This window comes from Notolabrus celidotus, chromosome 4 (genome assembly GCF_009762535.1).
Source record: "Notolabrus celidotus isolate fNotCel1 chromosome 4, fNotCel1.pri, whole genome shotgun sequence".
Taxonomy (NCBI): Eukaryota; Metazoa; Chordata; class Actinopteri; order Labriformes; family Labridae; genus Notolabrus; species Notolabrus celidotus.
In genome coordinates this window covers 7,778,905-7,802,377 of record NC_048275.1, presented here as the reverse complement: position 1 = coordinate 7,802,377, position 23,473 = coordinate 7,778,905, and the positions used below count along the sequence as shown (strand labels likewise).

General features: G+C 40.5%; 2 protein-coding genes across 2 annotated transcripts; both read left to right on the top strand.

Annotated features, from left to right (window-relative positions):
* Positions 1-407: 407 nt before the first annotated feature.
* Positions 408-19,731, top strand: tarbp1 (TAR (HIV-1) RNA binding protein 1). The gene is made up of 29 exons (XM_034682165.1): positions 408-1,471; positions 1,559-1,656; positions 1,739-1,808; positions 2,772-2,926; positions 3,009-3,061; positions 3,462-3,559; positions 3,665-3,800; positions 3,891-3,987; positions 4,279-4,368; positions 4,471-4,618; positions 5,148-5,414; positions 6,471-6,568; positions 6,662-6,817; positions 6,899-7,128; positions 7,202-7,436; positions 7,568-7,756; positions 8,268-8,458; positions 8,536-8,607; positions 8,719-8,842; positions 10,400-10,510; positions 10,630-10,779; positions 10,863-10,949; positions 12,786-12,994; positions 13,091-13,172; positions 13,271-13,442; positions 13,525-13,710; positions 13,801-13,925; positions 14,521-14,657; positions 19,002-19,731. Exons 1-29 carry the CDS (start codon positions 547-549, stop codon positions 19,174-19,176), a joined length of 4,866 nt encoding a protein of 1,621 aa, XP_034538056.1. The 5' UTR covers positions 408-546; the 3' UTR covers positions 19,177-19,731.
* A 111-nt stretch (positions 19,732-19,842) lies between these two features.
* On the top strand, positions 19,843-23,247 carry LOC117811731 (5-hydroxytryptamine receptor 1D). The gene is made up of 3 exons (XM_034682166.1): positions 19,843-20,136; positions 21,141-21,301; positions 21,707-23,247. Exons 1-3 carry the CDS (start codon positions 19,992-19,994, stop codon positions 22,979-22,981), a joined length of 1,581 nt encoding a protein of 526 aa, XP_034538057.1. The 5' UTR covers positions 19,843-19,991; the 3' UTR covers positions 22,982-23,247.
* The last annotated feature ends 226 nt before the right edge of the window (positions 23,248-23,473 follow it).

Genomic DNA, 23,473 nt, shown 5'->3' with positions numbered 1-23,473 from the left:
TAAATTTATGAGTCGCTTAGCTGATTCAGAAAATGACATTTTAAGGGAGCTCACTGAGCCCAAATTAAGTGACACAAGGTGTTTTTCTTGCTTTTGGAAACATTGGAATGCTCTAATCAAAATGAATGTGTGAACTGTTGTCATATGATCTTTTTATTTCTTGCTGGACATGTATTTTACTTATTTTTAGTCTTTTATATTACTCTTGTGCTGATATGCACCTATGGGGTCTGAAATAGTCTATCTATCTATCTATCTATCTATCTATCTATCTATCTATCTATCTATCTATCTATCTATCTATCTATCTATCTATCTATCTATCTATCTATCTATCTATCTATCTATCTATCTATCTATCTATCTATCTATCACATGAATACAATGTATTCTCGTTTCTCCCACCTCTCGCGAGAGTTGAAGATGACGTATGCGGAAGTTTACATTCTGCTTGGAAAAACGTGTAGCTGATGGCAGCTGATAGAAAAGCCGGGTGCTGTTTATCTCTATCCTTCATACTCCTCCGAGTCTAGACTCCTCTTTAAAATGAACTCAGTATTAATAAACGCAGTCTTGTCCGGCTCTCCTGACTGCTGCCTGTTGTTGGAGTCTCTGTCCTGGCCGGGTGACCTGTGGCCGGGTACGGAGCGTGTTGAGGCGCTGACAGCTTTCATTGAATGTCTTGGAGCTTCTCTTCTGACCGACTCACACACGGTACAGTTTTCAGCTGCGAATAAAAAGAGCATTACAGATAAAATCGAGTCGGTGTTATGGACGAAATGTCTGCCTCTTTTCTCGAGGATACCAGCTGAAGGCTGCAGGGAGAGTATCTCTGCTGCATGCCGCCTTGTGAGCACCTGTGTCCCGCTGTGTGATGAGGCAGTCCCAGGGAAGGTTGCTCTGTCTGTTCTGCCGTCGCTGCAGCTGTCAGAGGAGGAGGACTTACTCAGTCCTGGGCGACTCAGTGTGGAGGTTGCAAGTGAAGTCATAGCTGCTGTTTTACCTGCTTTATCAGTGGATGAACATCTCACACTCAAAGTCCTGACATCTGCATTATCCTGCGTCAAAACCCTCCCTGATGCTCTGGTGTCCAAAATCACAGTCAGGCTTCTCCTGGCCGTCTTGAACTGCAGCAGTGGAGCCAGGTTACAAAGCATCCTCAGGCTGATTTTCGAGGATCTGTGCAGCTGGCACTCCACCTGCCGCACAGCAGTGGTTACAGAGAGGACACTTCTGTGTTTGACAGCTCTGTCAGACCACCTGCTGAAACCCCACAGCTTCCTTTCTTCCTCCTCTTCCTCCTCTTGTGACCCTGACCCTCGTCTTTCCCTTCACTTCTGGAGGATGGTTCAGGATGGACTCACGCACAGAGACAGCGTGTCACGCAAGAGGGCGTTGTACCTGCTGAAAATGTGCGTGGCCCTGTCAGAGAAGGAGGGGGTGGACTGCCCTCTTGTTCCTTCAGAGGAGGGTAACACATCTCAAAATAGATACTGCTGACTGTAAAATCACAGTTTTCCTGTGTTCTGTTTTCTGACTGTTCTTGAAACTGTTGCAGATGAGGTTTTGTTCAAATGGGCCTCTAAGGAGAGCAAGCTGCTCAGAGAGTTTTGGGAGGATTATGCTCTGGTGATGGAGACTCTGGAGGAAAATCAGGTAGGCAATCTCACGAGGGTTAGTTTGATGGAAGTCTCTCATGAAACAGATTTCTAATGTTGCCTGTCTGTGTCATCTACAGGTTCATGTCGTCCGGCCAGTCTTAAACAGAATAGACACTTTGATTCAAACAACAGTGAACGATAGTCAAGGTAACACAAAGTGTGCAGCAATTGTGTTGTTTATTTTTTCTATACATGTTTGAAAAGACTCACTTTCATTCACAAAAGCTGAAACTGATCCTAAACTAGAATAATCAAAAAATGTATTTTTAATGAGACAATTTTCTCTTCATAGAATAAGAGGACTGATTGTTTTAACTTTGTATAAATTGATGACATTAAATCAACACATTTGTGCATTGCAACCACTTTTTAGAATTTTTGTTTGAAATGATGTGAAGGGAATAAGAGGAAAAACTAGACTTCAATATAGTCATTGATTCTTTTTTATGTTACTACTTTAATTTACTCAAAAACTGGAGAACTGATCATATTAACTTTTGCTCAATTAATAAAACCGTTTGCAGTTTGCAGCCACTTGTTGTAAGTTTTGATTAAAATAAGATAAGATAGTCCTTTACTCGTCCCACAAATTCAAGTGTCACAGTAGCAAAGTAGACAGTGCAAAAATAAATAAATAAATATATATATATATATATATATAGCAAACAAGAGCCTATAATGTATCAATTATTAAAAAGTGAAAGTAAAATATAATTAAAGTAAAAATGTCAGCACTCTTAATAAAGTTCAAACTCTATTGGGCTGTAATGCATTTCAGTTTCTGACAGTGGTTTTAACTTAAATGCAGGTGTTGACATCTTTTGCTTGTATTATCCACTTTGGGTCAGCACTGAGTGTTTTTGAGTATTTTTGAGTTGAGCACGCCAATTCTTCTTCTTTTGATTAAAAAATAAAAAGTGTAGTATTGTTATTGTTTAAAATGCAAACAGTAAGTTTAATAAAGTCATCCTAAATAGCCTTTCACTTATTACCAGACTTCTGTTTTTGCTTAAAAATACAATTACATTAAGAAACGGAAATCATAAAAAAAAATTCCATGATGCAATCTGATGTTTTGATTTCTTTGATAACTCTGTGTTTGTGTTTCAGCTTCAGGTCAGAGTCTCCTCCACCCCTCTTGGCTGCTGTGTGTGTACCAGCGGATGTTCCACAGTGAGAACAAATCCTTAATGAAGGAGGGAGTGTGTCATCTGCTCGAGCTGCAGGTGCTGCAGCAGCCTGCCTTTGCTTTGGCCTTTTCTCAGGTACAGGTTCAGACAAAGTTTGCATCACAATGTTATTGTTATTGTGCATAATTTAAGTTTAGTCTCTCCTGTTGCTCTTTAGTTTATCGTTGGCCCTTTCATGGAAGTTCTGTCTGAATCTTCACTCTTCCAAAGGTAACGGTTTGCGATCAATGAATGCACTGAGACAATGAATGAAATACTGCAGGAATTATCATCCTTGTTCCTAACAGCTGTGGAAAAGTACTAAATTAGATGTTTAGAGATTTCATGGTCTGGATAAGTTTAGATAGAAGAAATTATTAGTATGCTGACTGTTGCATATGATATGATATGTTTTCTTTGCTTTTACATATACAAAGCATTGAGGAAACATATTAAGGTGACAGAAGTTAAGCCTATCTGAACATTTATGAGATGCATGTATCCAAAAAGTCTGCACACCTTTTCTTTATTACACTGCACAACATCCATCAATGAGAAAGTAACTAAAGGCTGCACAAGTGCCATGAAATGAAAATATTTGCTCCTTAACACACCCTCTGTTCACCTGTAGGTCAGCTGGGCAGCATGTTGGAGATTGTCCTGAGCTTGGCACCAAACTCCAAGTTTTCATGACCACCTTCTTCAGCAGTCTTCCATCTGAGCACAGAGGTAAAGGAAAACAGAAGCTCAAGAGGATACATGTTGTCAAAGCTCAGACTAACTTCTCTCAGATTAAACCATCTCTAATGGACTGTGTGTGATTTTCTCTTGTAGGCTCCACGTTGCTGCAAATGATTCAGCAGCTGTGCTCTAAACACTGGTGTGCTGTACCCCTCCTCTTCCTCGCCCAGGCTCTATCCAAACTCCCTCCAAGTCCACTTCTGGGAGTGGAGGGCTTCGCTGCTCTCAGGTGCCTGCCTCAACATGTGTATATTTAGACAGGCTGCGTTGGGTTGTTGTGTTTAATGTGGAGGCTCATTTTTCCCGTGGTGTCTGATAGAGAGGTGCTGCGCTGCACGATGATCACCCATCAAGTCCTGCTGAGAGGAGCCGCTCAGTGCTTCCTGCTCGAGAGCGCCTTCTGCCTCACAGACGTGGTAAGAGACACAATTAGCTTAATGAGGGAGTGAGTGTGTCATCTGCACCATCTGCACTCTGAAGTACTTTAAATATAATATGACATCTTTATTATAGTGTTTTGATCAGTGCTTGTAATACCCATTTTATTGCTATTTTAAACCTTATCCTACACACACATACAGGATTACTGACTGAGATCATGACTACAATAAGAATCAGATGTGCTGTCTCTGTCTCATGGTGTTAAGTAAAGGCAGAAATCCTCCCATAAAACAGTCTGATTGTAGAGATGAAACATGTCCTTTCAGAGCGCTGTGACCCTGGATGACGTTTTCAGCTTCCTGGTGGATTTTCGTGCAGATGAGTCACTTTGTAGAGGGACCCAAATTTGGAATCAGGTATGCTCCATGGAAGAAAACTCAACCTGATATATTGCAATGACTCTGGTGAAGTTGTGTTATTAATAACTGCTGCCTTATGTATTTGTGACAATGCTGCAGACATGTGAGTGGCTAACAAACAATGAGAGCAGCTTCAGGCCCAGGATTACTGATGGAGAACATGCTGATGCTGACTCAAAGAAAGAAACTGTAAGAAGCTACGTCAGAAGTGAGATACAGGCTTATCTAAGAGTCCCAGCGAGCACAGGTGAGTGTGGGGTTAGGCTGGGATTATTACAGTGATTGTTTCTCCTCTTTTTCTGAGTCATACCAAAAAGTGAGGTTTTTTTTTTTACAGAGAATTGATCCCCTCCATGCTTCTGTTCTTATAGAGCACATACCTGTCAGAACATTATTGTACCAATCAGTTATTGAAATAAGTCTATATGCTCAATAATCACATGTTTACAAGAAAACTATACATATAAAGGGGTTTGTAGTTCTAAAATGCATGATCATAGGCATTCATTATTTTGTGCAAGTTGAAAATGGTTCCCAAATAGCAGAGCAAGACACCTTCTTATAAGATATCAAAATTTACTCGGATTTAAAATAAAGCATTAAGTTTTCAGTCCATTGTTTGCAAGCTAGAAGCAGTTTGTCCTTCCATTTGAGCAATAAAAGTCATCTACCTGACAGAGATGCACAAACAATCATATAAAGTCAATAATTCTGTCTGTTCATTTGATAATTAAAGTTATATTCTGTTGCTAAAAGTTACTTTCCCTGCTCTTCAGGTCTCACTGAGAAGTTACCCGACCCCAGAGAGGCCGATAAGTTGGCCCGGGCTGTTCTGCTGTGTTTGGACATGGACAGGGGTCAACCCGGGGCAGAGATCACTAACACTCTGGAGTCATTACTATCTCCTCTGCTGGACACCCTGAGCAGAGTCAGCACCAATATCTACCTGCCTGTGCGCAAGAGTGACAAGAGCCTGCAGCTCCTGCTGAGACTGTTCCAGCTTGGAGGAAAACCAAGCTGTCAGTGTGCCAGAGAGGAGCAAGGTGGGTAATGAAAACACTGATTGAATATAATGGCTCATGCATTTTCAGAGGGTTGGATGGATAGGTGCAAATATTTTACACATCATCATCATCATATCTATTTATATAACTCTAATAATTCATTCCAAGGTAGTGAATTGTAGATTTTCTCTCATTGAAAAGTATATTTTTATACTTTTTATACTACTGTTTTGAAGCAGCTCAGTTTTGCTGATGTAAAGAAATGTGTGCTTTTAAGTGCAACTTTGTGTCCTCTAATATTGACCAATTTATCCAACAATTGAGACTCTATAAACTGTAGCAAGGCTTCTTGACTTTGAAAGTGAATCCAATGCGGATTCTTTAAACCTGCATTTTGCTAATGGCCAGTAGGGGGATGCTCCACAAGTTGACCAAAGAAGTCCAGTTGAATAAAAGAAGAATCTGAAACCTGTCAACCAAGACAGAGTGGTTGCAGTAGTATCTACCCTGTGGTCCACATATTGTCATATTAGGCTCTAAAAATAACAAAACTACAATGTTAAATTCGTCAAATTTCAGAATCCATAAGGGGCGGGCGTTCAAAACCCAATTGCAGACATCACACGTTCACTTCTTTCAAAGATTTTTGATTCAACCCTGCAGCAGTGAAGTCTGCTTTCAGTCTACAACACAATTAGTTGGTTCAGGTTTTCACCAAGCTCCAAGCTAACATCTAGAAATTCTGGTCATCAGATTATGTATAATGTCAGTGCAGATGTAGCGTAGTAGTAATTTTTGCCCCAATATAGTGGATGACCTTGGTTCAATTCCAGTCTGCAGCCCCTTTTCCACATGCCATTCCCCCACTCTCTCCTGGTTTCCTGCTCTATCCACTGTCCTCTAGAAATAAAGGTGTAAAACCCCCAAAAATTTAACTTAAAATGATATGCAATGTGTTGTGAGAAGACATCTTAACCCTTAGGAATGCCTGATCTGTACTTGTATTTCTGTTTCTGCACCTTTATGCATATTATTCTTCATTTATTTGGCTCAGGAGTGTGCTACATTAAGCTATTCTCACTCTTTATTCCACAGTGGACAGCGTGATAGCAGCCATGGAGAAGCTGATTTCTAAACTCATCGATCCGATCCTGGAGTTTATCCTGAGGCGGCTGTTTGGAGAGCTGCAAGAGGTAAACAGCAAGTCAAGGAAGTCGCCCCTATAAGCAGAGCCGCCCCTATAGGCTCTAAAGTGTAAAGTGCTGAAATGTTTGTTTGTTTTACAGCTGTTTGATGTGGAGCGGGCAGAGCTGTATCTGAGTGTCCTGAGGCAGCTGGTGCTCACATTTAATTCTGCACAACACCAACATAAAATTCAGCAGACGTATTTCTCCAAACTCATCAAGTACGGCCTCAAGGTTCTGCAGGAACCAAGCCAGGAGGTATGAAGGGAAATATTCAAGGGGCAAATTTTGTCATCAGTTTGGTTGCTTGATTATTTAATGTTTGTTTTGCCTTTTCAGATCAACTCTGTAGCAAACCAGGTGGCTAAAGCGATTTCAATGGCAACTCTTGCTACAGTCTGTGGTCTTTTAGAGCAGGAAGGGATAAAAGTTCAACCAGAGACCAGTTCGGCTCTGAAATCCCTCAATGAATACTTCTATTTCCAAGTGTCACCTTCTCCTCAAAGTCTGTCCTGTCTGGGAAACTTTAATAAACGTCTGCGAAAACCACAGACAGAAGATAGTTCAAGGTCAGTAAACATCTGTTAACATATCCAGTGCAAAAGTATTCACACTGGTATGATAAAGTTTTTTGTTTTTTAGTGATGTAGGACTGCAGGGTCTTCTGCTGCAGGACTGGGGACGCATTGCTGCCAACTTTATGCGTGATCAGTGGATATGCCTGAGCTTCCTTATTAAGACTGTTGGTTTACCAGAGTCCGCAGAAATGTCTGAGACCCTGAAAGCTGCTCTGAGTTGCAGTGTGGACGCCCTGTCTCTGCTGCCCAATGACCTCGTTCTGCCTGTGCTCACCTACATGGAGACACTGCTGCCACAAGTGAGTCAAATAAGGGAAACATGTGGGAAAGAAGGTCTTAAACTTTGACCAGGAGTTCTTGCAGAAGCAACATGATTTTTTAAGGTAATATTTGATCATTTGTGTCTGGTTGTGTGTTGTTTCATCCTCAGTTAGTGCTCCATGAGGAGGCCCTGTGTGTGGAAGCTGTGACTCTGAGCTGGGAGCTGGTGCAGGGGCTGAGCACCAACGCCCATGATTTCTGGTTGGCCCTGAAAGGCTTCATCTCCATGGCTTTCCATCGCAAACTGCTCAAGCTTGCAGACACTAAGGCACCCACTCTTACAGACACATTGAAACAGGTGAAACAAATCATGATTTGATAGTTTGAGTAGGAAAGAAGGAGTATCGTGATCTGCACTTTCAACTATACTGCATTATGTTAATATTAAATACAGTATATATGCTGCAGACTTTCTCAGTTAGTGGCAAGTGGACTAAATTTGTCCCACTCATGACCTTGAATCATGACCTTAAGTTGTTTCTATAACATCATAAATAAAGAAGTAAAAAGTAATTGCTTCTATTAATTAGGGTTACTTCTCATGCATCTTTATGGAATGGCTTTTTGACACATTTATTGGTTTAATTGTTTGTGTTTAGCACATAAATGCACATTTTATGAAAAAAATTTCAATCAGGAGTTTTGGTTAAATTTATAAAAATGATGTTAAACGTAAAACTATTTAAACAACATTGCCTTGTTGTAAATTCAGGACCTTTGGCACTCTCCAAATCAAATCCAGCCTTGCTTGTTAAAGTCAACTTGTAGCCCTGAAGTGCTTTTTCTGTGTGTCTTGCGGATGTTTGTAGATTACGACTGAGCTGATGGTGCTGTCTCAGTCAAAGAGCGGTGTGTTCGGGGTGCTGCTTCAACACGTCTGTGAGACGTGGCTGCCCGCAGACAGAGACTGTGACGACGCTGTGTTCTCCAGTGTTTTCAGCCACATCAACATCCTCACAGATGCCTGTGTCTACGGTCCGGTGTTCAGGAGAGATCAGCGGTACCTCTCAGCTGCATTCTCTACATTTACTCTCTTGTTTCTTAGATCTGTTTGAAATATTCCTTCTTCTTTCAAAGGCTCATCCAGGATGTCCAAACGTATGTGGAGCAGCTGGGTGAAGAGTGTTCAGCCAACGTTGTAGTTATAAGGTGAGATGCTGTTCTCTTTTGCTCTCTCCTGTGTGGCTGTGATTCAGAGTGCTGCCACTAGAGGTCCTTCTTGCTTTGCAGATCATTTCAGATGATGCCTTTTTATTTCAGTGATAACAGGGACGAGCAGCTGCCCCGCTTGTGTGCTCTGGCTTTTCTTACCCGCCTGGATCCCTTGAAAGTGCAGAATCATGAAAGGTTGATAGAGGACGTAGTTCTGGATCTGTTGAAAAAGGTAGGTGGTACAGTAGATGATGGTTCCACGCAGAAGCACTCACTCCTTTATCTTTTCCATGTGTGGTCATTTTACAACTGCAAACTAAAATAGACTTCATTGGAGTTGAATTTAACATGAAATAGTTCAGAACTCTGAGGTTGGAGGAGAGGCTGTTGTTAAACAGTTATCTAGAAGTAAAAATATGAAAGGGTTGAGTGCTTTCCTGTGAAATATCAGATGAAGATCTGGTGCAACAATTGCCTTCTGTAGAACATGTGCATCCAGCTGACGTCTGCTTCTTCATCTGCTTTAAGCCCAAATAAGTTGATTTAAATTTCATGTGAAAAAGTCCAAGGAGGTTGAATAATTTTTGCAAAGCATCATAGTTTTGGAGTGAGATTTAATTAAACAATACCAATATTAAAATTTGAATACTATGTGACGAAATCACACGTAGAATAATGTAATTTATGTTCAGCTCTTCATGATATTGAGCTGAGCTTTAGCTTCAAAATCTTATGTTTTAAATGATGTGTCTCAAAGCATCATGATTTTTTCTTTTCTTTCTTTCTTTAACCTTTATTTAACCAGATAAAAAATAATTGAGATCAAGACCTCTTTTACATGGTGACCTGGCTAAGAGGTCAGCAGCACACGTCAAACACATACTTTTACAAATCAATAAAGAAGAAGACTTTGTTATGTCCCAGCTGTAGGATCAGTTTTAAGAATTTGTTTCCCGTGAGACTGCAGTTTTCTTTTCATCTCTAGATTAAAAAAACATGTAAATTAATTACTTTATGGGGTGCTGGTGGCCTAGTGGTCTAAGCGCCCCACATACAGAGGCTACAGTCCTCGTTGCAGAGGTCGGCGGTTTGACTCCCGGCCGCGACCATTTGCTGCATGTCTTCCCCCATTCTCTGCTCCCCACATTTCCTGTCCCTCTTCAAGCTGTACTATCAAATAACGGTGCAAAAGCCCAAAAATATAAGTTAAAAAAAAATGTACTTTCTGTATTCATTCACTTACTAACTTCTTATTCACTCACTTATTTCACAAGATAATATATTTTAAAGAATAAAAGGCACAGAATGAAGATATAAAAGCATGTGTTTGTGTGGTAGAAACCTGTACATTGCTTATACTTAACTACACCTAGAAGACATTTAAAAACTACTACAAAATCACCAAAACAACTTGATATGAGACTTAAAATATGAAAGTGCAGATGTGTAGTTAAGAAAGATAACCTGTTTAAAAATGGAAAAGAAAGAGATGTGGCCAAACAAAGGATGATGATTTCATAGCACAACCCATAGAATCTTCATAATCCCTCCATCTTTGTCTAAATCTCCAGAGCAAAAACAAGCCTGGCTCTGACTTAGAATATTATGTATATGATGTCATTGGTTTGCTTTTGTTTATGCGTAGCTACTTTTACTTGTTTTGATATAAAATAGTCTAATTTGCGCTCGCTGTGCCGAATGTTTTTCATTGCAATAATAAGCCGAGCATCAGTCACGGCTAATTTAACAACACTTAACACCATTTTCCATTACCCCCCCATCTCTCCAGGATAATGGTATATCAAAGTCAAAAGTGCGTTACTATAGCAACTCCCTGCAACATCGTGTGAAAAACAGAGTGTGGCAAACGATGCTGCTGCTGCTGCCCAAACTCAAAGAGGTAAGATTATTCCAGTCACACGGACAATCACACAGGAAAGAAACTCTGGGATAGTAATAGTGTTTCTGTGTGTGTATCTGTGTTTCTGTGTGTGTGTGTGTGTATCTGTGTGTGTGCAGGACTTCATTGCCACTGTAGTAAAGCATGTGTTTGAAGCCGGGTTCTGCAGTAACCAGGCCTCAGTCAAATACCTGATCGAGTGGACGATGATTCTGATCCTCATGAAACATCCTCAACACGTGGACATCTTCTGGGACTGCTTCAGCATGGTCAGCTCCCACTCTGGACACACATGTGTGTAAAGCCTTTTTGAGTGGAGGTAGTTAAATAATGAATCGTCTCTTCTGCACAGGATCATGAAAAGACAAAGACGAGCGCCTGCACTTTCTTGTCAGTGCTGGTTCACTTCAGTGTCATCCTCCCTCTGCTCAAAGAAAAGGTGAGGCCTTTGAAGATTTGTCTCGAGTCCATCACCACCCTCCTGGTCTTGCAGCTCAGTTTCTCCAGAATCCCTGTCCCTCTTGGTCATCTTTAAATATTTTATTGTGCTTTTTCAGATTTAAACATTAAGCTACAGATTCTACTTTTTTCTACAACTGGAAAAACATGCTACATAAAGGTGTTATTCTGTTGTATGAAAAAAAATAGTATTAAAGGAAAATACACTACACTAAGGCAGGGGTTCCCAAAGTGACACTGAAGGGGGGTCACGAGAAGTCTTCCAGAATTTTATGTAATCTAAAATTGCATATTTTACCCATTGTTGTAGATATATGGACAAAAGCATCAGTAGCAGCAGGTTAATTCACAACAGCACAGGAAACACAGCCACATGTAGCTGGGCTAATTTTCTGCAGAATAGCTGAATTATGTATGAAGCAATAATTAATTACATTGAGGGACAGTGGGGGTCGTGAGACTTTGGCATCATTATTTTGGGGGTCACGGCCTGAAATGTTTGAGAACCCATGCACTAAGGCAAAAATATACAATATTCAGATATTCTATCCCACAAATAGAATATCCCCCAGGGGGTGGGGACATGTGGAGGGTCGTTAGATGTCTTCCAGAATGTTTTTTTTTTTTTTAAGTTGTTATAAAGTAAAAAATATCAACAAAAATCGTCGCTAAACTTGAAATAAAACCTTAAAAATAGAAAATGTAATGAGTTTTCTGCCTTTCTGACTTTTTTTTTTGCCAAATGACTCCTAAGTTTAGGGTTAGTGAACAGTGAATTATCAAAAGCATCAGTAGCAGCAGGTTAATTCATTACAGCACAGGAAACACAGACACATGCTCATATAGGTAGGCTAATTTTCTGCAGACCAGCTAAATGAAAGCACATTAAATCACTTTGAGGGACAGAGGGGGTCGTGAGTCTTTGGCACCATTATTATAGTGGGGGTCACGGCCTGAAAAGTTTGGGAACCCATGCGCAATCGCACAAATATACAATATTCAGATATTCTATCCCACAACTAAAGTTCATAAAAGCACAAAATTACATTACTTAACCAGATAACAAGGGTTCAAATACCCGGGTAATGCCCTTATTTAAAAAATACAGCACATAAAGTTTTTTTAGTACAGAAAAAATTACACATTTAACATTACAACATGACTGAATACCATGATAATATGATAAAACCTCAAAGCAACAAAAAAAGACAGGAAGTAAGTTTTGGATGTTAATCCAGAGACTTCAATTTATGGATTGACAGCAAGAAAACAAATGCGTCCAGTCTTCCTCCAAACAAAATCTGCATAATGTTGATGTTTCAGTTTTAGGGAGGAGGGATGGCTGTTCTAAAAATGCCAAAAAAAAAAAAATGAAGTACATAAAGGTGCATGTATTGATAATACAACATCAACTACACAACAGACATTACAAATGTAAATTTAGAGTTGAAATTTGACATAGAAATCTGCCAAGACAAAGAGCCACCTGTAAGTTATTCTCTCTCAGTGTTCAGCCTTCAGTCTCAGGGAGCCATATTCCATTTTGGACTGAGAATTTGATTTCTATTTACTAGTCTGGTACATTTTTGGCGATTGCCTGCCAGATTTCTGCGAGCTTGTTTCCATGTTTTTATGAAAAGTTGGAGTTTGTAGAGTTGCCCTGTAAACAAATCTCTTGGTCCACTGGGAAAGGAAACACAGCGCATGCCAGACAAAGTGTTAGACAACTCCTGCTGGGACGATATGTTGAAGATAAATCTGTGGTGTAGAAAGTTAAAGTTCATTAATCTTCTAGTATTTTTCTCTTCGTTTAAAGACTCTGCAGCTTCGTAAAGCCCTTGACGTCATCCTGCAGTGGTGTTTCAACCACAACTTCAGCGTGCGTCTGTACGCCTTGCTGGCTTTGAAGAGGGTGTGGAGCTTGGCAAAGGACGTCATGGCAGAAGAAGGGGACTGTGGTTTGGGAGCTCTGTCCACTGTGATCCAGGCTTGTCTGAACCAGGCGGAGGCCATGCAGAGCACGGGGTGAGAGATAGAGAGGTCTATGTGTTATCTGGAGAACAGCGTTTGTAGCACACTCATGGATTTTACTGAGTGTGTGTTTGCTGTTTCACTTTTTAGAAATGCCAACAAGAACTGGTTGAGGATTCAGGAGCACTTCTTCTTTGGTGCTTTTCATCCGATCAGGGATTACAGTGTTGAGGTGTGTTTGTTTGAATTTTGCTCTACATAAATGATGCCCTCTTAAATACCCTAACAAGGTGTAATGACATGTTTTGCTTCCTTGTTTTGCTTCTCTAGACCATATTTCATACTTTCCCCAGCCTGTCAGAGGTGGTTGATGACGAGTGGATTCCAACCTGGAAGTTTGAGGAGCTGCAAGGTTTCTCTGACAGTTCATCCTTAAGTTTGAGAAACCCTTCTCCTGAGCTGAGCCAGCTGCAGCCCGGAGACTGGATCCAGCAAGACAAAGGTACAGCAGCAGCCACTCTCACACTCACAGGCTGTTGGACTACTTTACATAACACACTATAATCTCTTGATCATGTGGTCAGGTGAGCAGAATAAAGAGGACCGCTGGGCCGAGGTGCAGAAGAAGATCACTCCCTGGAGGTTGGGAATCCAGGAGCAGGAGCCCGAGCTTCAGCTGGCTCCTCAGCAGAGGGCTGCTCGACTCGGCAAGCTGCACGGTGCCCTGCTGGTGGTAGCCTCACTGATCGACAAGCCCACCAATCTAGGAGGTCAGGATAAGCACTTGTGGTTACTTTGCCTTGCAATTAAATCATAGTTAGTTGTAAAGCATATGTGATTTTTTTTCTGGGATGTTGTAGGTCTGTGCAGGACCTGTGAGATCTTCGGTGCCAGCGCTCTGGTTTTGGACAGCCTCCGCCACGTCAGTGACAAACACTTTCAGTCCCTGAGCGTCTCGTCTGAGCTGTGGCTTCCTCTGTTGGAGGTAATTTTAAAAAGAAAAGACAACAATCTTGCATTATACTACAGTTATAACAATGGTTACTTGGTCTTTCAAGTAGCTCTCTGAGGCTAATAGCCTGAGAAATGTGTGATTTGTCTCCAAAAAGTTAAAGTAAAAATTATCTCGGGTCAATATCAACTCCAAGTCACAGTCTTTGTTATCTTTATTTCTGCTGTAACCAAGAAAATGTCCAGAGATTTTTCCCAAAGGTGCTCGTCTTTCAGTCTCACTGAGTGTTGAAATTCACATCCAACAAAGTTCCTCATTTCTTCTTCAGTTTTTGAGATTCAGGGTGTAGTACAGCATCTTTAAAGGTGGAGAGGGACATTTAACCAGAACCCAGGGTCTTAAATATTCATTTTTTTCAACTTAAGCAAGAAGAAGCATCTTTCCCCTTTTCTTTCCTCCAGATAGAGCAGAAAACATGTCTGATTTGAAGCTGTTGTAATGTGGCGATTTCAGACTTCCAATATCTAATGTTCTCCCTTATTGAATGTGCATCAACTTGTTTGTCTCTTCTGAACTGTGTGACTTATTGCTTGAATTGTAAAGATTATAAACTCTTTGTATCCATCAGGTGAAGCCGACAGAGCTCACTGACTTCCTGCAGATGAAGAAAGGAGAAGGTTACTGTATAGTTGGAGTGGAGCAGACAGCCAACAGTCAGAGCCTCCAGGACTACCAGTTCCCTGAGAAGACTCTGCTGCTCCTGGGGTGAGACAGATTTAGATCCTCATTTTTCCATCAGTGCACTAACACACACAGCCAGCTGTGCATACATGCATGCAGGCTTCTGCCGTCTGTGCCCTTGTGGCTCTCAGATAGATTAAGGTATGAGCTGACGAGGCTGTTTCCTGTTATCTCACAGGTTTAGAGTGTTTCCCAGTGGGGGCTGCAGTTCTCCTCTCTGTGGAGAGTACGTGTCAGGGCATGCTGGGCTGTAATTGGCTCTCCCCGAGGAAGAGAGCGTAGGAAATGAATTACAGAACACAATATGAGCCGTGTGGTGACAGCAGCAGAAAAACCTTTACCTCCGACTTGTGTAGTTTGTGTTGCTTAGATTACATGTGGCTTTTATAGTTGGGCCAATGTGACACAAATTGATTCTTTGTCCTGTTTGTTATTTATTTTTGACATGGTTTGCAGGTTTGCATATTGAATTAACTCTGTGAGTAATACACAATATAACCAAACCATTATGACCAGGACAAAGCATAAAGAATTAACCTGCAGATCTACTCTCCTCAGTCCCTTCCTCATGGATTTTTCGTGCTCCAATCTATAACCTTAACTGGCTGGTTGTTCTAATCACAGAGAGTGCCACAGATAAAATCTCCATTAAAAAGTAAATCTACTCTGGAATTAAAAGAGTGTGCCGTAATCTCCACCTCACTCCTGATATATCTTGTAGCAGCAGTGCAACATGGTTACCAAAGCAGTCTCACTCTTTGAGTATGATTCAGATCCTGCACAGAGTCATCATTCAGCAGCAAAAATCCAGAAGAACAGATTCAAGTTTTGTAACTTGAACCCAGTAGAATAAAAATATCTGCTTGTAGCTACTGGGCAATGTATTGACTCATTCTAAGTTTATGACAGAACTTGTTTGAAGCCAGCCTGACAGAGAGGGAGAGATTGATATTGATCATGTCAGAGTCCTGCTCTGTTTGGATCCTTCAGGGTAAAGCAGGGGTGTCAACCATATGGCCCGTGGGCCAAAACAGGCCCTCCAGAGGTTCCAATCCAGCCCGTGGCTGCCTTCCCAAAGTGAAAAAAATTACAGATTTACATCAGATCACAATTTTTAAAGAAAAGTAACTGCTATTTCAGATTTGTCCGGCCCACTTGAGATCAAATTGGCCCTTTGTGGCCCCTGAACTGAAATGAGTTTGACACCCCTGGTCTAAAGCTTCATCGCACAGACTCATTTTAAATCTATCTGCCCTTTATTTTCACCATTACCAGTTCAGTCCGTGTGTCTTATCTTAATAATTTGTGATAAAAGCTCATCATTATTTTCAAATCTCCAAGACGTATTTAAAGCTCCAATTAGGAACTTTCAGTTTTTGTCCGTTTTGGCGCCCCCTCTGGAAAAAAGGTCTCATCCTGCCGTCTCTTCTCTTTTGTGAATATTTGCTGTAGAAAAAGTTAAAAATGGTTATTATGATTTCTTTAGGTAGCCGTAAATCTTTAAAAATGACTTTATACAAGTTTGAATATTTTATATGTTGATTGTTTTTGCTTTTATGAATCATAAAAATGCCTAACTGTTCATTTCAGTGTTTAATAACCAGTAAAAACTCCTCACAGGGGGTTTAAAGTGCTCCATCTAACATTCAAAAACCTGAAATCTCTCTCTTCACTGTTATAAAGACTAACTTGTCCTTGCATTTAGAAAAAGAAACCAGTAAATGTTTTCCATTTGTGTCTCTAAGACGACAGAAAAAAAGATTAAATTCAAGGAGAGAGGATGGGGCTTAATTCAGGCACTCTTACTATAGAGCCAAGGACATATTTTAAATGTCGTTATCCATTCATTCATGGTAGAAACAAACAAACAGGTGTATGTTTCTAACTTCAGTCACTCCTTGACTCTGAAGATCAACCTGTGATCACCCTGTGGCGTCTCTCCTTCCATATTTACCTTTTCAAGCTCTCAGTGGAGCTTACCACCCTGCCACTGTGAGCACCTGGGACCTATGTTTTCATCAAATAATCCATTATCCATTAAGTAGTGATTATTTCTGTTGCAGCTCTGTATCAGCCTCAGAGGTCAAAGCAGGACTGTTAACGTACACAGTCTGTATGTGAGCTGAATCCTGAGCGCTCTCACAGCTGCGCTCTCTCCAGCACAGCACGGCCCGGCTGTAATCTCTCATCAGGTCGCCATTATCTCACCCGGTGGCACTCATGAGAAGTGTAGCTCATCAAAGCACGCTCTTAATGTGAAGCTCGCTCTGAAGGCTCACTCAATGCCAGACTCATTACCTCTTTATGTTAGCTTTGCATCGCTCGTATCTCTGGATCTCAATGTATACTCGGTTGATTGCACTTTGTAGCGAGCTCATGAGGCGGCTGAGTGAAATGCTAATTTCTCATTATTGTGAGGGATAATCTCGGCTGTTTATGTTAAGGGTTCTTAAATTCAATTAACAGAGTCGCCTCATTAAGCCAAATAAACCTTCAGTTTACTAAATACACTGACAACAATTAGTGTTTGGGTGAACATGAGACTGAGCGGTGTTTGACTGAAAACAGATGCTCTGATGTTTCATATCAAAAGTTATATCAGATTTTATACTTTTATACTTTTCATTAATTGTGCAAATTGATAAAAAAAATACTGCTCTTAGGAATAATAACTTTATTTATATAGCACCTTTAAAAAAAATGTTTTTACAAAGTGCTTTGACAAACAAAGCATGGTTCGAACAACAAAGTAAACCCCTTGACAGACAGGGAGGAGGAACTTTAACAATGCAAAACAGAATATAACATGAGGTGAAAAACAATAAACGTAAATCAAACAGAATGAAGTGTTGTGAAGACAGACCAATACATCATTGTTTAAGAGGGGTTTGAAGGATAAATACATACAATAAATAAATATGAATAACTAAATCAAAATGGATAAGTAAATAAAAGCATTAAAAGGACAATAAAAGGTTTTCAGTATGAGATGACGACATCACATTGGGAAAATTAGAAAAAGTGAAAAGGATAGATTAAGAATTTTAGGAACATTAAAATGATAAATGAAAACAATAAATAACCAAATCAAATTACCAAATAAAATTTAAGACAATTCATTAGTGTGATAAAAGCTAAAAATAACATAAAATAGAAGTTAAAGCTCTCTGAGTGGATGTCTATTTTTCTTCATGCCAAGTTCTTGTGAGTTTAGATAATAAAACTTTCAATCAATCAATCTTTATTTGTATAGCGCCAAATCACAACAAACGTTATCTCAAGACGCTTTTACAAACATAGGAGGTCTAGACCACTCTATGTCAAATTATGAACAGAGACCCAACTTCAAGACAGGGTAAGACTCAGTGTGACCCCACCTTAATCCGTCATGAGCATTGCACCTCGCAGTATTTAGCTAGTTACAGTGGTGAGGAAAAACTTCCTTTTAACAGGCAGAAACCTCAGGCAGAACCAGACTCATGTTAGACAGCCATCATGCCTCGACCGAGTTGGGTCTGGAAAGACAGATAGAGGGGAGTAAGAGAGAGAAGTGAAAGTGATGAGACGAGTCGTAGAAGCTGTTGCCGCTGGAGTCCAGCACGTCCTTATCAGCTGGAGTCCAGATCGTCCGCAGCAGGAGGACGTCTACGGCAGCTCAGAGGAACTTTGAGGTTAAGATTTTCTATTCAAGCCATAACAATTTCAAATTAAGGAAATGATAATAATAAAACTTTGCAATAATCAGGAGTAGAGGGTGGATACTACTCTCTGTTTATAAGATAAAAATGTAGCTAACGTTTGAGCCAGCAGCCTTTTGGTACGACGGAGTATTATGGCCCCATTACAGGAGAAAAATATGTGCTATTTAGAGGAAAAAAGTAAACTGACAAGAATAAAGTCATAATATAAAGATAATTAAATCACAATTTGAGTCTGTGGTTATCCATTTTGTTATTTTGAAGGGGAGAATTAGAGGAGCAGCAGGCTCTTTAGTACCACGTACTAAAATGAGAAACGTGGAGCATCTTGGGAGGTGTGGGTCACTCAAATAATTATACATAGTCCTCATTTTTTGCAGTTTCTCAGAGCATGCTTATACTACTTATATAACAACGTGGTCCTGATATGACAAAAGATTAAGCCTTTTGTGAAACCTGTACAATCCAATAATCTCCTTCAAAATCACATATAGACTAAAGTTACGACTTTAAGGCTAGCTTCTGTTGTGGTTCTTTGGCGGGTTGAGCTGACTCAAGACCCTATGTCAAAAAAGACAAACTATCCCTTTAAAATATGAACTGTATACCTAATTATTCTTCTTGTAACTATTAACATCTTTTTCTCCGTCTACTTTTTCCTTTCTTCCAGTAATGAACGAGAGGGTATCCCTGCCAACTTACTCCAAATGTTGGACGTGTGTGTGGAGATCCCTCAACAAGGAGTCATCCGATCTCTGAACGTGCATGTTAGCGCTGCTCTCCTGATTTGGGAATATACACGACAACATCTCAACTCAACTGAAGTCCTCTCAACCTGCAGCTGAAGGAGAAACCAGCAGCCAGGTGTACCCACATGACCTCTGACCCCTGGGTGTTGACGTTTCCTGCTTCTATCTGATGTGAATATCATGTTTTTGAGACTTAAATATAAACCAAAGCTTCTGAATATGAAGATGTTCCATGGAGTGTATTAATATGGTCAGAAGTCATTAGTAGGCTACCTGTAATGTGCCTTAATGAGGGTCATGAATTGTGATCGGCTCTGGTTATTACATTTAAATATTCCACTGGGCATGCTGGGATATTAATGGAGGCAATCTCCGTGTCAGCAGAGCAGCAGCATAAATGGAAATGTTCCCCTTAAAGGAAGAAGTGTCATGTTAATGTGAGCAATTAGTTTTAGCCTCAGAGCATCAGGACTGGACTAAAATCTTAATACCCAGGAGTATATTACACGTATTATTATACATATATATATATATAATGCTGCTGTGGATAGGCATCATTTCTTTCCTGTTTGTTTTTACTGTTACTTGTGGTTTTATTTTGTAAACATTTTGTTATAATTGAATAAATAAGAACTCTCTGGTATATTTTCATTGCACTGTTGGGACATGTTCTATTTTGTATTTATTATCTAGCATTTGCATAAAGAAAGGAAACACTGAAGGGGTTAAAAGAGGTGTTCATGCATCCTCCTCCCTTCCCTCAAAAGAGTGAAGCACTTGGTTCACCTGGAGACCGTCCGACCAGAGGGAGAGCAGATGGGAGCACATCTGATCACACTCATTCCTTTTTCCATCAAGTCACTTGTGTGCAGTGTTTCATCATGTGAGGACAGCAGCTGTTTGAATGGGACATGGGGCCCGAGCAGGGGTCTTCTCTGCAGACAGCGTCGGCGGTCAATGCGAGCCGGACGGGGGATGCAGGGCTCGGTGTGTCGGAGCGGGCCAGGCTGGTCCTGGAGATCCTGATGGTGCTGATGTGTTTGGGGGCTGTGACAGGTACAGAACCTTTTGTTTGTACCTGCTCTTAAGGAAATGGATAGATCACGTACAGAATGCCTACGTCGCTCCCACTCTTTCCTAATGATTTAAAATGAATTAATGCTATTTAAGAGTTTAAAAGTACACTGAATCATTACAGTGTCTTTGTCCAGCACCCTAAGGATGATTGATGGAGTGATGTACCTTCATTTCTGTGGTTTCTCTAATGGAAAAGTTTTCACTTGCTCTATTAAGGCACCAGTTGGAAATGGGTTTTAACTAATGATTATATTCATGGTCAATGACTCATTTAATAATGATAGAGATTTAAAAAAAATACTATAGATTTTTAATTTAAAGATTTTTAATTTTACCTCCATTATTTGACCTTTAGCCTATGAAAGAAAAGCTACAGATCCTTAAGTCTAACATATTTCAGTTTTCAGTATAACTTAACTTCAGTTAGTAAGCTTGAAATGTAAAAAATTGAGGTTTCTTTTACTGTCAATGTACATTTTTGCAGCATTTTACTATTGCTAAACTTGTGACTTGTGAATAAATAAATAAATAAATAAATAAATAAATAAATAAATAAATAAATAAATAAAATAAAATATTAGCAAAGAAAAGGCTAAAAATAAGAAACTAACTGGGATACTGTTCTGGAGAAACAGGTGTTGTATTATTCAGAATTATTGTATTTTTTTTTTGTTACTAAAACCCTCAGAATTTAATGAATTGATCCATTGACTCTTCATTTTGTTAGAATTTTAAAAAAAAAGGTACTTGAATGAATGTTTGTTTGTTCACAGTCATGGGCTCATCATTTTGCAGTCCATCAAATTACCATATCAACATCTCAAAGTTCCAGTTAGTCTTTATTGTGGTTTCTCTTAACTGTGCATATTTTTCTGACTATGCATAATTGAGGAACAATGGAAGTATAATTAATTACAGATGGAAAATAAGGCTCTATGGAATAAATCTGATCTGACCTCTGTGACGTGTGTGTTTCTGCGTAGGTAACATTCTCGTCATTGTCATCGTGGCTGCAACCAAGAGTTTCCACTCAGTGACGTCTGTGCTGATCATGAACCTGGCAATCAGTGACCTCCTGGTGGGCGTGGGAGTGATGCCATTCGTTGCTATATCCATCATGAACCGGGGATGGGTGGATTTTTCTGTAAGTGGCCTCTGTCTTTTTGCGTCTGCTTAATGAAAAGTGCGCTGAATTGATATCCTACCTATTTGGCAAGATATCAGCAGATCTTTATTTTAAGAAACGTAGAGATTTTAAGAGATGTAAACTCAAATACATCTTGACTATTTTAAGACTCACTGGAGGCAGTTTTCCAGATGAATACGCATGCTATTTTTCTGTCCCTTGAGTCCTAATGAATCACAGCTGCAGGCAAGGTAGTGAAAGGATCAAAAAAACAATGATGACTTACATAAACAAATTTTAAAAATTGCATTTATTAGTAATAATGTACCTGATCCCTTTAAACATACGATAAACATTTAAAGAGACAGTGTCCCCTCTGATCCAGAGTAAATGCACATGTTGAGACTGTCTCTCTGTCTGCAGGGCCTCTGTCTGTACGTGGGCTACACCTCCTCTGTTTACTGCACAGCTTCTGTTCTGACTTTAGCCGTCATTGCCCTGGACCGTTACCACTCCATCATGGACTGCCTGCGCTACAGCTCCCGCTGCACCCTGTGGAGGACCTGTGCTGTGGTGGTGTGGATCTGGCTGCAGGCTCTGCTCACCAGTTGCCCTCCCTTGCTGGGCTGGAGCTCCATCAGCTATGTGGCTCCCATGTACAGCTGTGCAGTCAACCGGTCCAACAGCCCCAGCTACACAGCGTTCATGGCTGCCCTCTCTTACCTCATACCAGCAGGGATCATCCTCTTCTGCTACGTGAACATTGTTAAGGTGGCCCGCAGCCACGCAAGGAGGATCCATTCACTGGAGGACTCTGTTCAGCGCAGCAGGAATCCAGACTCAACCCTCTCTCCTGGTGATTCATCTCACCTGCGCTGCCCCTCCAGACTGATTTATCACCTAAGTGGAGAGTTTGTGTCTGAGGTCAGAAGAGAGCAGGGGAATTACACCGGCTCTGCTCCCCCTGACACTACAGCAGAGCAGAATAACTCAACATCCAGACGCTTCTTCTCCTTCCTGGCTCAGACTTCTCAGCAGCACCAAAACCACCACGGCGTGCTGCGTCTCCTCCTGGTCATTTTAGCCTTCTTCCTTTGCTGGACACCTTTCATAGGAGTAGCCTTAGTTCAGGCTGCAGAGACTGCAATCTCAGGCAGGTCCAGCCTGGTCCCACCCTCTGTTGTCACCTTCTCATACCTGCTTGTGTTGCTGAACTCTGACATCAATCCTCTTCTGTACGCTCTGCTCAGTCAGCGTTTCCAGTCCGCTCTACAGGGACTGAGGCAGAAAATCATAGCTCGCCTGGGGATTTCTATGGCTAGTGAAGGAGAGCTGAGAGCAGAGGAGGAGGATGGTGGAAGGAACAGCGACCCTAACACCCTGACCACCGCCCATCTTAGTCCGCCTTCTTGGTCTGAGACTTCAGCCTGTGAAGATTACTCCTCTGTTTTCACTGTCAGCACTAACTTCAAACATTATTCAAGAGAGAATCTATGCAAACTGTGCCACCATGACAATATCCCTCCATCTTCTCTGAAGGAACAAGATGCCACCAGTGGATTTAAGAGGGTGGACTGCCTGCAGGTCCCCTCTCGAACACAAGAGGGCAGCAGACTTCCTTTTTCTGCTCTAACCAAGGAGCGCCAGGCCACCTTCTTCTATGGCCAGATCACTGTGAGGGTGGAGCATGTTTGTTAGATTGACTTTTAAATGCAGATTAATTGGACTAAAAGTAACATTAATAATCATTACTAATCTGCCAACTGCTTCCTCAAGTCACTAACTAATATTTTGATCCCCAAATGTCAAAAAATTGTTGAAAAAAAATACAATTTGACGAAGCTCAAGTCTGCATGGACTTTATTTTGTCTGACCTGTGGTAAAAACTCAACCTTAATTATAAAATGTATATTATATATTTTACAAAGACTGGCAGATGTTTACAAATTAAAAAATGTTAAACCGGTAGATCAACCTGTAAGTCTTATTTCTCAAATTTCAGCCTCAAATATTCTTAATCAATTATATTTTAAGCTGTAAAAATATTTCTGATTCCTTGTTATCCAAAAGACTTCCCTAAAGGTGCAGTTCACTTTAATATGTCACAAATAAAAGCTGCATATCTTTACATTTAAGAGGCTAATTTGACATGTCTGTTTGAAATATAACAGTTCAAAGTAAAAGCAGATG